The 14,075-nt window shown below is 47.7% G+C and overlaps 1 protein-coding gene across 2 annotated transcripts in view; it reads left to right on the forward strand.

Annotated features, from left to right (window-relative positions):
- FGF13 (fibroblast growth factor 13) overlaps window positions 1-14,075 on the forward strand; it is a gene marked incomplete at its 5' end in the record, with an annotated part of 271,669 nt that overhangs the window by 211,756 nt on the left and 45,838 nt on the right. For both annotated transcript variants that reach the window (XM_082488025.1, XM_082488026.1), the window contains one exon: window positions 2,808-2,911. In XM_082488025.1, the coding sequence (XP_082344151.1) occupies window positions 2,808-2,911 (104 nt within the window). The remainder of the gene's footprint in view (window positions 1-2,807; window positions 2,912-14,075) is intronic.

The raw sequence follows: 14,075 nt of genomic DNA on the forward strand, positions 1-14,075 counted from the left end.
TGAGAAACAGATTTTGGCCTCGTTAAAGGTGTTAAATAGGGCGAGGTTTTACATCAAGGCAGAATTTATTCTCCGGTTTTGGCAAGCCGAAGAGATTTCAAGACTGATAAAAATAAGGAAATCTAGGAAACAATACGGCGCCGTAAAGCGCACAGAGGTCCAGGTGGCCGAGCCAAGGATGGCACAGACCTCGCAGGAACGGGTACGTTCATCGATCCAGCTGTGGCCCACCCGCTGCCTCTCCTTTTGCACCTCTCGTTCTCTGTCAGCTTGCATTGCACCAGGGCCGCAGCAGGCATCAGCTCTCCCTTGGGCATCACCAAGTTTTTCCTTGCGCTGGATATTATTATCCTTATTTTGAACAGCACGAATGTAATAGGGCAAGGCGAGGATGCAGATAACTTCGCCTTATTTTATGCTGGCACAAACTGATCGTAGGAGCAAGCAATTTAGTTTCCCGTGGCTTTTTTGCCACCCCTTCTGCCGTATCTTGCCCGCGTGAGGGTCAACCCCTGGAAATGCGGTAGCGTCTCAAACCCGTCGTCTGCGGCGTCGGGGGCTTGCAGAGGAGGGGGCTGCGTGGCTCTGGTCACGGACGGACAAGCCACTCACCGTTCCAGAATCCCAGAACCACAGAATGGGTTGGGTTGGAAGGGGCCTTAAAGACCTGGTGGGAGGTGTCCCTGCCCAGGGCAGGGGGGTTGGAACGAGAGGGTCTTCAAGGTCCCTTCCAACCTAGACCATTCCATGATTCTCCACTCTCCCAGGCTTTGCCCTGTTCTCAGCCCGTCGACTGACAGGTTCGTAGCACTATTTACAGTGGAGCCCAGAAACGTACCCTCCTGCTGAAAATACCCACCCGCTCACCCCACTCATGAATATGCCATTAAGAAAACACCTCTCGAAAGAGATCTCCGGGTTCTGCCTGGATCCGGAGCTTTAAATTGCGCTCTCCTGCCTCCACGGAGATGGGATGATGCTTTTTGGGGGCTGAACTGCGGCAGAGGGCTCTCCACAGGAATATTTACTGAGTCAGACAGGGAATAGTTTCTCCCCTAAAAAAATTCAAGCATTTGGTCGAGCGAACGTGAAAATCCCTTTCCCTTATTGAAAATCTGCCTTTTGCTTGCCACAAATTGCGCAGAACCGAGAGGGTTTTGTTTTAGTGACGGGGAAAGCCATTCCTGTTGCTTCTGTGCTGGCAGGCGGGTGTGAGGAGGGGCTGCACGTGTGTGTGTGTGTGTGTTTGTGTGCACACTCGTGTCTGTGAGAGGCAAAGAAAAACGCAGGTATGATTTTATGATTTCCTACATTTTTTTTTTTTTTTTCGTTAGTTCTGGTTACTTCCACCTGCTCTGCTCTATTCAACTGTTGTTGGAAATCCAAGTGCTGAATGGTGCCCCAAACTGGGAGCAGAGCATCCGTAGGTGCGTGGGGTGCCGGGGCAGGCTCAGCCCAGCCCGGAGCGTGTCCCTCGGCTGTCAGACCCCTTGTTTGATACGCTCTTGATAACTCCGCACCCCGGATTTAGCATCTGTATTAAGCGCTGGCAGGCTGCGAATTTTCTTTTAATTAGACATGACCATTTGGGGAGTTGCCAGGCTGCAAGAGGAATTTATAACGGGTCGTAATTCTTAGCTTATGCTTTTGGAAATAACAAAAATCTAGCAAATTCATGATTCCGTTTTAAATTAGCGTCAGACAGTGACCATAAATACCAAACTTCAGCCTGAAGCAGATCGGAGTTTTCCAGCCAAACAATAAGCCATTGGAAATAAGAGCCAGTTTGGCCTTACTTCATCCTTTCTCTGCATTTATACAAGAGACTGAAAGGAGATGCTTTGGGTTATGATAACAGTTCTTGAAAATTTCCTTAACTCCCCTTTATTTTTAATCCTATGTATTGAACACAGAGTACTGTATTCAACTCATTTTTGTCCGCGTTCAATTTTAACATATCCCTGAATCTAAGCTATAGCAGAGCTTTACTTATTGTTTGTTTTATTTTTTAATTTGCCACTTTACAAACCAGAATCTTTGGTTTTTTGGAGAGAAATTTCTCCCCTTATAAATGCTGCCACTGTTAGCACATATACAAGCATAAACGCAGGCAGAACATTCGAAGCAACTCAGTTTTGAAAGGAAAGATTTAGGGCTTGATCTAAAGAATAAGCTGTCATTTCATCTCATTTTGAATTATTGAACTCTGCTTTTTCAAACCCATTCTCCTCTCAAAAAGATTTAAAAAAAATCCCCAATGAGTTTTGAGTGGAAACATTTTGAGATGTTAATGAAGGTTTTTAACTTTTCTGAATTTCATCTTGCTCCTTCCTTTTTGGTCAAATGAGTTTACTGAATTTCATCTAAAATTGCAAAAAAAAAAAAAAAGTTTTTTATCATCTTGAAAAACTTTTTGTTTGTGTTTGGATTTTTTTTTTTTTTTCACTTAGTGTCAGGAAAAAAAAAAACAAAACCCAAAACCAAATCAAGTATGTTCGACTCTACTCAGCAGCCCCTGGATTGTGCTCATGTGGTAGGGAAATCCTTTCAGCTCTCCGTACCTCCAGTTCATCATCTTCAGAATGGGGGAGATAGGTTGATACCCTCTGTAGCGAATTTCTGAGCTCTAGGTGGAAATTGCTATAGAAGAACACCATAATAGCATTATTGTTCTGTACTACCTACAGAAATTGATATACCTGTGAATGGGCATTTTTTATTTGGTTCTGGTAATCATGGTTTAATTCTCTGTCTAATCTGCGTCCTCTAAAGGATTAATTTTGCTCTCCATCTCCTTTCTCTCCTAGCTTTGTTTAACCTCATACCTGTGGGTTTACGAGTGGTGGCGATTCAGGGGGTTCAAACAAAATTGTACCTGGCAATGAACAGTGAAGGATACCTATATACATCAGTAAGTAAACATTTTTAATTTTGTTCTCACTGAAATTGCGGTAAGAACTTAGCAAATGAATAATTTACTGCTCCAAGGAATCTGCTTATAACCTCTAGACGTGAGATTTGACAGCAAATTCAGTATAGCGATAGCGAACGTGGTGACAGTCTGTTTTTAGCTTATTACTCCTTTTCCAGTATGAATGCATATGGATGTATAGAATCGAACTGCGGTGCCTTTGATGCAAACTAATGATCCTGAGGTGTGAAATAACAGAAACCCCAGAAGCAAAGCCCCGAAGAGAAAGGCTGCTCTCTCTCGGTCACTGTGGACCGATGGGGCTAATCACCGCGGGGTACGGAGGGAAAGGGACAACGTTGGGAGTCACACGCATGCCTGAACACGTTTTGTATCTTCCCATATAATCTCTGCTACTGCGATTAAACGGGATTAGAGAAAGTAATCTTCTTGTTTGCTTGGCCAGGAGTTTCAAGTAGAAATGGAATTAGGTGCCAAAATCTTATGGCTTCAAGTTGCTGAGTGAGTAAAGAAATGTTTTGTTAACGGTTTTGATGAACAATGATAGTTAATAAATTGCAGTGGCATTTCGCAAGAAAGCAAACTGTTTTTACGATAAAAAGGATTTTTTTAAAAATAGACCATTTTTCAATTAAAAACATTTAGTTGAACTTTATTCAGGAGTTTTAATTATAAAGTCCTAATAGATTTTTCCCAAGGAGGAAAATAGAGGAAGATGTGATTTATTATCTACTACAAATTATTCTCTTCTCCGGATGATTCCCTTAAGGTGCCTTTAATACTGATAACAATTAAGTAAACTTATTCAAATCTCCCGTTTGTTTTGCAACCCTGACAGCGGGGGCAAGGGGCGGCTTTGAATATTTCTTTCCCCTTGTATCTGCCAGAGCCGCAAGCGAATTAGAACCTGTTGTGCCGTGGGACAGAGCAAAATTTCAGGGAAGGGCGTCGAACTCTGCTTTTCTTTTCCCTCTGGCTATTTGCTTAGCGCGGTTAATCCACCGGTCCGTTGGCAGGGCCGTAGCCACGCGGCCAGATCGCGCAAAGTCCCCTTAATCCCGTGCAGCCGCGGGGCTGTGGCTGCGCCGGGGTCGTTTACGTTTGCACTGCAAACGGACCTTTGACCGCACGGCGCGGTTTCATTTGCGTTAGCGTCCTCCCCTGCTCTCCTTTCTGGCTGCCCCCTCGCCGAGAGCGCGCCGCGCTGCGCCGTGCCGGCTTCTGCGGGCTCGACGCCGCCTCGGGGAGCGTCGCCTCGAGTCGCGGCTCAGGGTGGGATAGAGGGGGTTTGTACGTGAAGCGAAATTCCATCGCCCCGCACAGCGAACACGCTCTTTCATCGCGCACATTCTGGAAGAAACAGATACGTTTTTTGCAAAGATGCGGAAAATAGGATGGGGACAGATTCTGCCACTGTTAACCTACAACAGAGCAGTAACTTCTCAGTATGAAACATAACCCCAAAGTCAAAGGCACCGCTGAGAGAATGAAGTATCGTTTCTGGTATCCCTCCATGTGAGGAGGAGGGGCAGAATATCTCATCATTGATCTCATCAATGCTTATCAATATCTAAAGGGCGGGTGGCAAGAGGATGGGGCCAGACTCTTTCCAGTGGCGCCCGGCGACAGGACAAGGGGCAACGGGCACAAACTGGAACACGGGAAATTCCATCTCAACGTGAGGAAAAACATCTTTCCTGTGCGGGTGGCAGAGCCCTGGCATAGGCTGCCCAGAGAAGCGGTGGAGTCTCCTTCTCTGGAGATATTCCAAACCCACCTGGATGCGTTCCTGTCCAACCTGCTCTGGGTGACCCTGCTCTGGCAGGGGGTTGGACTAGATGATCTCCGAAGGTCCCTTCCAACCCCTGCTAGTCTGGGATTCTGGGATTCTGTAATGTCACCCTGATTTAGTTTAAGTCCGACTTTTAGTTTGATGGGTATCTAGGCATCTTAGGCAGAGCTCAGAGATTCACTTTGATTGTAATTTTTTGGTGTTTGCATTGATTAGGGATAGTTCTTCACATGGTCTCATATGTTGCCACGAATAGAGTCTTCCTTGAACCCTTTAGTATCCGTGAATTTAATAGTTTATGCCATTGCAAAATTAACTGGTGACATCCCTCTATCAATGGTCATTTTTGTTTCTTTATTGGGCAGCTATATTTTCTTACATTTATTCCTTTATTCTTTAACCTGATGGGCTTGGCACGCCCTTAGACTTTTGTCATGTTGTTGTGTCCCAAATTCGTATTTTTAAATACTCTTCCCAAAGACGGGCGTCCGTTTAATGTTGATCTACTTTTCCAAAGAAAGTTTCCACCCGAGTTCTCGAATGATCTTGTTTTTATCACCTGGTGCATTCCGGTTTGGCTGTTTTGTCCTTTACAATAATTGCAAGAAACTGTCTTGGTGGGAAAAACCTAGCGCGTGTCTCTGTCAGCGTGCCCAGGGAATGGACAAAGGGCGGGTGAGGAGCATCTGCCCCTACTTCACCTGCTAGGCAAAAACGTTGCCAGAATTGCAGTTCCAGCACCGTTTCTTAAATGTTTCTAGCAATTCTTTTGCTGATAACGGCCCTTTCGGCAAAGGATACAGCCTGACAGCCTGATGCATGGGAAATTAGCTCTATATTTTGGGCTGAATTCTTGGTTGATGTAAATGAGTCCCAAGAGAGCTGAGCTGATTTATACCAGCTGAACACTCACCTGTTCCAGGGACGCCAACAGGGAGTCGGGGGAACAGATCAGCTCAAGTAAATGACATCCATCTACACGTCCTGAGGGCTTCCAAGGCCTTACAGGGATGTGTTCCCGAATGGGATTTGTCAGGAGCAGACAGATGGCAACATGGGATTGATCAGGAGCAAAAGCCCCACAAAACACTGTCAAATTCCTGAAGCGAGAATACAGGGGAAAATAGAAATGTACTTAAATTGTAGATAACTATAACAGATAGTTGCATCCTTTCCAGGGAGAAATTAAATTAGCATTGACGATGTAACGTAATAGGGGGAGAGAATATCGCGGCCTATGTCGTGATCACTTGCTTTTGCTTTGATTGCGACTCTTGTGTCTGTGCAGAATCCTTTCCTTCACATTGCACTGCCTGCCGAAGGTTGTAGATCCATTTGGGAAACGGTTAGAAAGCGACCCTGCTACCGTGCCACCCCTGTTCCTTCCCCCGTGCCGCTGTCTGTGCCGTGCACCTGAGAGCGCCTTTTAGCCTGAAACACTTCCAAAACGCCGCGCCTGATAAAGAGGCCGTTAAGTCCACAGCAATTACCCCACTTGTAAATAGGTAAATAAGACATCTGGCTTACGGGGAGGATAAATGGAGGCTCAGCTGAGTGTTTTCCCACACTCCTGTAGGAAAGCACATTAGGGCTAACACACCAGGTGTCCCATTTCCATGTAGCTCGCGCTAAATTGCAGTATTAAATCGCCGTTCCTTTCCCTTTCCGTGACTGGTGAATTCTTGTGTTCTGTTCCTTATGGTATATATTTTAGGTTTAGGCTGTGCAGCAACAGAATTGACTGAGTTGATTCCCAGTGTCCTGCCTATGTAGGAAATATGTCCTAGCCACAGTCCGTTACAGTTTTTGGCAGATGGAGAATACCTGTGGATCCAGTCTGTTGAGCTCTGGCGTTTGCCTTGCCTCTTCCTCCCTAGGAGTCGGCCGGGATGGGGATTCAGGTATCTGACCCCAAAGGTAGGCTGGTTTGCTTCTCATCCAGTGACTGTACTCAAGAACGAGGCGAATTTTCTCCATGAGGGGATCGGTGATGTATAATAAATCTGCAGAGAACAGATATCTGTAGTTGGCTGCCAGAGTTTATAGATAGTTTGCGGCGTCTGTCAGTTAGAGCAAAAATAAGATCTTTAATGTAACGATAAAAGCTCCTCGGGGACAAGGCAGCAACTCGGCTAAGCAGAAAAAAAAAAAAAAAAAAGATATTATGTTAAAATAAATATATAATTATCTACATTTGTGGTAGAAGTGCATTAAAAGTCCTGGACGGCAGGGAAGGGGAACGACCTTGGGTCCCCCCCAGAGCCCGCCGTGCCGCCGCTGCCCGCCCCGCACGGCGCAGCGTGCGCCTCCGCTCCACCCCGGCGGGGAAACGCATCTTCGTATCGTGGAACGACACCACATTTGAAACGGGTTTTGGTTTATAGCCACTTTCCTAGCAAATTTGAAGGGAGTTGCGCGACTGCATCTCCCGAGCCGAGCCCACCCTCACAGTTGTACTGGGAGGGACCCTGTCAGGAGGCAGTTGAAGCCAGAGCTCTGCCTGCGGTTTGGTGCTTTGAGCATCCTTTTAAAATGAAAACACGGGGTTTGATTCATCCCTTCTTAAACCACTGTCGTGCTGCTGCAAGATGACTTAAACAGTGTTATGGCACTGCTGTCTTACGTAACCACACAATGAATCATGCCCTTTTGTATTTTAGGACGGCTTTTAATTTATCTGATTTTTCTTTCTATGAACCACCGCATCTTCCAGATGACCGCCATGTATGCTATGCTTGAGGTTTTTTAGGTTCCAAACCCTGTGAATTCCTTGTGCTTCGTTGTCTTCAACAAAAGAGGGGGAAATATTTTGAGGATCTGTTTGTCAGACGTGTATTGCTTTCTCGTTAAAGGGGCTGCGATGTGACGGAGGAGGCTCGCGCTGATACAGCGCAGCAGCTGAGTGAAGTTCGTTAAAGGGAAGGCATGTATGTGGGTGAAGAGAATTAGGTGCACTGCTTGCATTCTACATAGGCTGAAACGTAACCCAAAATACAGCAAATTTACAAAAAAAAAAAAATCAACCTGACAACATCTAGCCTTGTGTTTTCTGTGCACCATCATGCCGGAGTTTTTAAAATCAGTTCATGATTGTCACTGAAACGCATATTTCTCTGATAGAACATTTCATGTAATTGTGTGCTTGCTTAGCCTGGATACATCGTCAGAAACAGTAAAATTAAATCTGTGCCGCTCATTGCGTGCCTCTGGCCGGTCTCAGGAGCCACGCAACTCAGCTTGTAAAGAGTGTTTTCCATCTTGTCTTGTTCTGGGCTCCTGTGATTTGCCCCAGCGTTTGTTTTAACAGTGTCATACGCGAGTAAGCTTACAGCTTCTCCCAGGCTGGAGGGAGTCCTTGTCTAAGAGTAGTCCTTTGCCCTCACCACGTGTGGTAGGGCCCAGTCTGTCCACTCCTCCTGCAGCCTTTCGGCTCGTTTATTGGAAATTCAGGGCGTCCAGCCTTTTGTAGGATGGGTATTAGGGAGAACGCTACACGACAGAGTTGTTGATGCTTGCTCTGTTAGCTGTTCTAGGGTGTCCAATGTGTTTGAGTTAATAGACCTTCTGTACGGGGCTTAATTTTGCCATTTCTTGTCTGATGCACTTGGTACAGAGTTATCATGGGTTTAAAGAGCACTTTGATATAATACCCTGTGCAGATTTTTATATATAATTTACCCTAAGAGAGCATTCAGCTAACATTGTCCTCTGTACGTAAAATAGATCGCCATATGTAAGGTTGGTACCTGCACAGAAAGTAAATATTGTATGAAGCGTGCGCGTTGATTATAGCCAAGAGAAGTGAAATGTGATTAAACTCGCAGAGTGATTCAAAAATTGGTTTTGGTGAGTTGGAGAGAAGAGAAGTTTGTGCATATTTTAATACTGAGCAGTGCAGTGGAGACCTGCTGTAGCTAATGGGAATGGCTGGGGCATTTATAATGAATTACTGGCAAAGAGCATTTTTCCACCTCAGGGAGATAGCACAAACCAAGAGATAGGGGAAATAATCAAAAGCTTCATCTAGTTAAATTTGCATGTCAGTATAAATCATTTTTTAGCATGAGTGCTCAAGTGCAGGCTATACCTTAATATAGTTCATTCTCTTCAGCGACAGGGTCTTAGACAGAGCTGCGGCGCGTTTTTCTTTTCATCGCGACGCCTTGCTCTACGCTGGGTGAACGTGCAGCGCGCTGAGGGTGAGGAGGGCTGCTCTGGTCCTGCCGCGACGCCGACAGCTTGGACTGCTCCCACTGCGAAGGTGGGAGAAGGGACAGGTCTGGGATTGGCGCAGGGGCAGGAGCGTTCTCCAAGGAGGTTCCCAGGCGTTGCAGGACCAGCCCAAACTGATAAATGTTCTTTCAACCATGGATGCCACTCTGAATCATGCCGGCAGCTAAGCTCGGCAGATGCAAACAATTGTACTTTGGTTCGGTCTTACAGCAGCGTTGCAGTGCAGAGGTGGATTCTGGCAGGTGCCTGGTAGGGTAGAAAGCTGGTGGGTCTCCATGCAGCACCACAGGCTGCGTGGTGGTTTTGGGGGTTGGCTGTGAGCTGGACCGTGCCTAGCAGCGTAGCTGCAGAACCCACTGCTCACAGATTTGTTCTCCCGCTTGCCGAAGGGAGCAGCAGCCTGTCGCTGAGCTCGCTGTGGCTGTCTGGCCCCGCTCTGTGCTGTGGGACGCTGCTGGGGGTCGGGTCCCTGGGGACGCAGAGGGCTTTCCTGCAGCCGATCTTCCTTAATGAGATATGGGCTGGTCTTTCGTAATGATCGTAGAGTCACAGAATGGTTTGGGTTGGAAGGGACCTTGAAGATCATGCGGTTCCAACCCCCTGCCCCGGGCAGGGCCACCTCCCCCCAGCCCAGGTTGCTCCCAGCCCCGTCCAACCTGGCCTTGAACACCTCCAGGGATGGGGCAGCCACAGCTTCTCGGGGCACCCTGCGCCAGGGGCTCACCGCCCGCACGGGGAAACATTTCCTCCGAATCTCTCATCTAAATCTCCCCTCTTCCAGCTTGAAGCCATTCCCCCTCATCCCATCACTCCATGCCCTTGTAAAAAGTCCCTCCCCAGCTCTCCTGGAGCCCCTTTCGGGACTGGAAGGGGCTTTAAGGTGTCCCCGGAGCCTTCTCTTCTCTAGGCTTAACCCCCCCACCTCTCCCAGCCTGTCCTCCCGGCAGAGGGGCTCCAGCCCTGTGATCATCTTGGTGGCCCTCCTCTGGTCCATGTCTTCCCTATGTTGGGGATTCCAGAGCTGGTCACAGTACTCCAGGTGGGGTCTCACCAGCATAGAGGGGCAGAATCACCTCCCTTGAGCTGCTGGCCACACTTCTGATGCAGCCGCACATGATATGTGCTGCTGCTGAGTGGTGGGGCAGAGAGATGGGTGCTGTTTCGTTCAGGTGCTTGTCTCTGCTGGGATCAGATTTCCAGATTTCAGGAGACAGACCGCCTGCTGTCTCCAGCAGAGAAGGGGAAAAGGCATCACCTTCACATGAGAAAATTGTTAGGAGACCCACCAAGCTGAAAGTCTTGGAGCTATTATGCTGTGTTTCTCTACAAGTCATCCTCCAGCCATCCGAAATCCACAGAGGTGCCTCTGTGCGTCCATCCCTCACTGCAGGTGGTGGGAGCTGAGGATACTCAGCGCCTTCTAAGATGAGGCTTCGTAAGAGGAGTCCAAGCGTGAGGAGGTGATGCTGCAGGGTTGTGCACTGCACAGATCCCGACAGACCTGCAGTCCGACGCCTGTGCAGTGGTGTCCTAACAGAGCGGCTGTTAAAAACCAGCAGGGAAATCGCTGTTTGTGCAAGAGCAGTTTCAGTGTCCTGTGAGATAAATAATATACGTGTGAAGCCGATAGAAGACTGAAAGAAGATCCACTCTCTCTGTTAGTCATTTGCTAATCAATGCCAAAGTCCTTTTGGGTGAAAAGACAGAGAGTCTCTATAAGCTCAGACTTCAGACGACGCTCAGAGTTTGGGACTCAGCAAGCTCAGAAATGGGGCTGAAATGGCAATGTAGCTCATAAGGCCCAGTTTTTCAGTCCCTTGCGCTGCTGGCTGGGGTCACAGTGACACAAAACCGGCGTGACGCCAAAGAAGAAACTGCTTTGGCAGAATTTGGAGCTGGGCCTGAGTTGGATAGTTTGGCTCCCGGATCACACGCCGCTTGCTTCCAGCATCGCATTTCGGCCCTGCGCCAGCGAACAAGGAATCCTGAGTCCCCGGACTTGCAGGCTACTCACAACACCGCCGTGTTGCGAAGCGTGTTTGGCAAGGCGGAGTTGTAGGCAGATAAGGACTGGAGCGGACGGCGTGAGTTGCAAAGTGCGAGGAGAAGAAGAGCATTGCCAGGTTCTCGGCGCGTTCAGTTGGGATTGGGTATTCGGATCACCAAACGACGGATTACGTTGCTGTGATTCAGCGGAGCCAATGAGAAATGCGCCACTTTTCTCTCCTGGATGGGGTGTGGGTGCTCCACGTGGTGGCCGGCGGCGTAGGTGCCTGGTGGGTGCTAGGTGTGCCGGCTCCCCGGAGGGCTGGGCTCTTCTGCAGTTTGCTGGGAAAATACGGACCTTCCTATTTATGTGGATTTTTGAGTTGTTGCGCTTTTTTTTCCCAGATGTGTGCGAAATATCTTCAAGACGAGGAGCAAGATAACTTTCCAAACTCAACCTGGTTTGTTTTTTTTTTTTTTAGAACGTGGCTTAATTAAAGAAAAAAAACCACCCTTATGAAAACCTCAGCTTCTTTCCTCCGCTCGCCTTTCCTTCTAGAAAGCTGTCTGCCTTCCCCTCTTCTGCCCAGAAGGGCTTCCCCTCCCTCTCGTGCTGCAGGTTGAGCTAATGAGCAGCTCTCGTCACAGTGACTCAGCAGCGCTTCTGCCTCCTTACGCTGGCGCTGTAACCTGCCGCTGAGCTGGCTCACCCCCACGGCGCTCGCAGCCTGCTGCTCGCTGTAAACGCCCGGGCGAAGATGAACATCTAAACGAGGATGCTGGAGCGATTAAAGGCAGTCTCCAAGGACTCCCCGAATCGACGGGGAGTCGGTTGGTACTGGAAAACAAACTCAGAACTTGAGTAGAAACTCGCCCGGGGTGACACTGGAAGGCAAGGGTTCATCGCGTTTATTGAATCTGCAGAAAGCGTTTTTCCACTCAGCGCATCCTTCAGCTGGGGAGCTCGTTGCGACGGGACGCCGAGGATGCCAGCGCTTTCCTGGGCTCAAATGTCATTTGGGCAAATTTGTGAAAGAAAAATGCTGCAAAATACAATGATGTCATGTTTGGCTTAGAAATGCCCTGAAATCATAGCTCACCAGAGGCTGGGCAAGCGTGCTGGAAAAACATTGGGATAAAATTCCTTTTTTTTTTTTTTTTTAATACTCTCCCATAGGTGTCCGCAGTTAGCCAATAACAGGCCAACGGCTTGAGTAAGATGTGCCCCCACCGGTCAGTCCTGTTGCTGCATCCCCTTGACGTTTTCTGATGGGTTAGTTTTCCGGAGGCTGTTGGTGCTCTGATGAGAAATACTCAAAAGTGGTAGTTAACCCTGGTAAAGGATGCAGGAAAAATAAAGGGGGGTGTGGTGAGAATATAGGACTGGGGTGAGAATGGGCTGCAGGAGAAGGTGAACGAGGAGATGGAAGCACGCCTGTTCCTGCGCCTGCTCCTGCGTGTGCCCGTTGCTGCAGGGCAGGACCCGGAGCTCCGGCTGTTGCGGCAGCCCTAGGGCAAACAAAATTTGGCAGCTCCTGCGCTAAAAGTAAGCAAAGGGCAGTTCAGTTCCCCAAAATGACTATCCATCAATCCAGGCTGGCGTCAGCAACAGATCTGTCGTGTGGGGGTATTCGGAGTGACTTTATTAAACACATTTTTGTGTCTTTTTTTATCTTCACGTAGCATGCGGTTGCAACAGTGCTAAGAAGAAGTGAATTCAGTTCTGTTCCTACTTGGCAGCCCCGAGAGAAATGTTTACTGCTTTTTGGCCGGTTACATCCTTGCAAACCCACTGAAAGCATCCTTTTCCTGGCAGAACTTTTATTGCAAGCGATGAGGTGCGAAAACCGAGAACCCAGCTTGACTGTAAAAGTTCAAATTGCATTCCCAGTGTTGCCAGTCAAAAAGCATCTTTTGAAAAGTCTACTAAGCAAAACTGATGAGGAGTCAGCGGGCAAGAAAAAGGAGTCATTATCCCCAAGAATTCGGAGTTTTGTGGTTGCTTGTGGGAGCTGCAGCACAACTGAAGGGTGTTTCCAAAGGAAACGCTGTTACTTCATTCGCAGAGAGCCTGAGTGCCGTCCTGGTGGCCCACCTTCTCAGTCCCGAAACCAGAGACACCTGGGCGAGTCCTAGAAAGCAGGAGAAACGTGGCATGTGATAACGGAAGCTAGGCAGGGACAAAGGAACCAGGAAAGTTGTCATATTTAGTTTAGGTCCCTGAAGCCTTGGTTTCAGAAACTAACTTTTCTGTATTCCCGGATGGAAAAAAAAATCTTTAAAAGGGTCTGGGAAAGAAAACGAGGCAGTTGAATACAAATTGTATCAAGAAATTTGCATTTCCATACCGAACCGCTTTCATTAGGCAATCTAGGATTAACAAAGGAACCCAAAGTTTAAGAATGGATTAGGGAGCCTTTGGATATAACGCCAATATAATAGCTTTTACCAGCAGATTGGATGGTTTAAATAATTGAACAGATAAGACCTTTCATATTTTGCGTTCTGTGGTTGCTACAGGTGCTATCACGTTGTTTTTCATTTTTGTTAATTTTACCCAAACAGCACTGTGGCTCTTCTAAAATTAAATCCACTGGGGAGCTAAGCAAAACAGGCATGATAATTGGTGAAGTACAGTTCTGTTTATTTAAAGCCTCAGGAGGTATCTAAAAATCAGAGCGGCAGTTGCAGAAGCACAGCACAAGAGGCTGTCTGCTTTGTGAAGGCTGTCCCCTTTCCTTACCCCGATAGCTTGGAATGCACATTAATGGGGGAGTCGATTTAGACCCTCCATCCTCATCCCCAGAGCGCTTTCAGACGTTAAAAAACCCCGTTAGGAGATAGCGGTGTTCCTCTTGAACCCGAGCGTTGGTGGGACTTTGCATTTGAGCTGACTGGGAATGGGCAAACCTCAAAGGACTCGTGAGAGCATGTTTTCTCCAACAAGAACTCCAGAACCTAATGTTTTAACAAAATGGGTCTAGCGAACTGAAAAGAGTGGGCTGTTCCTCACCCTGCCAGTACTCGTGGTCTCCAACCTGCTGTGGTTTTAAAATGAGGATCTCTCGTGGAGCTGGGATGCAAATTAGCAGCAGTTTTGTAAATACGAAGGTTTCAGTTCAGGTTTTAGGC

This window comes from Vanellus vanellus (assembly GCF_965231255.1).
Source record: "Vanellus vanellus genome assembly, chromosome: 10".
NCBI classification, from domain to species: domain Eukaryota; kingdom Metazoa; phylum Chordata; class Aves; order Charadriiformes; family Charadriidae; genus Vanellus; species Vanellus vanellus.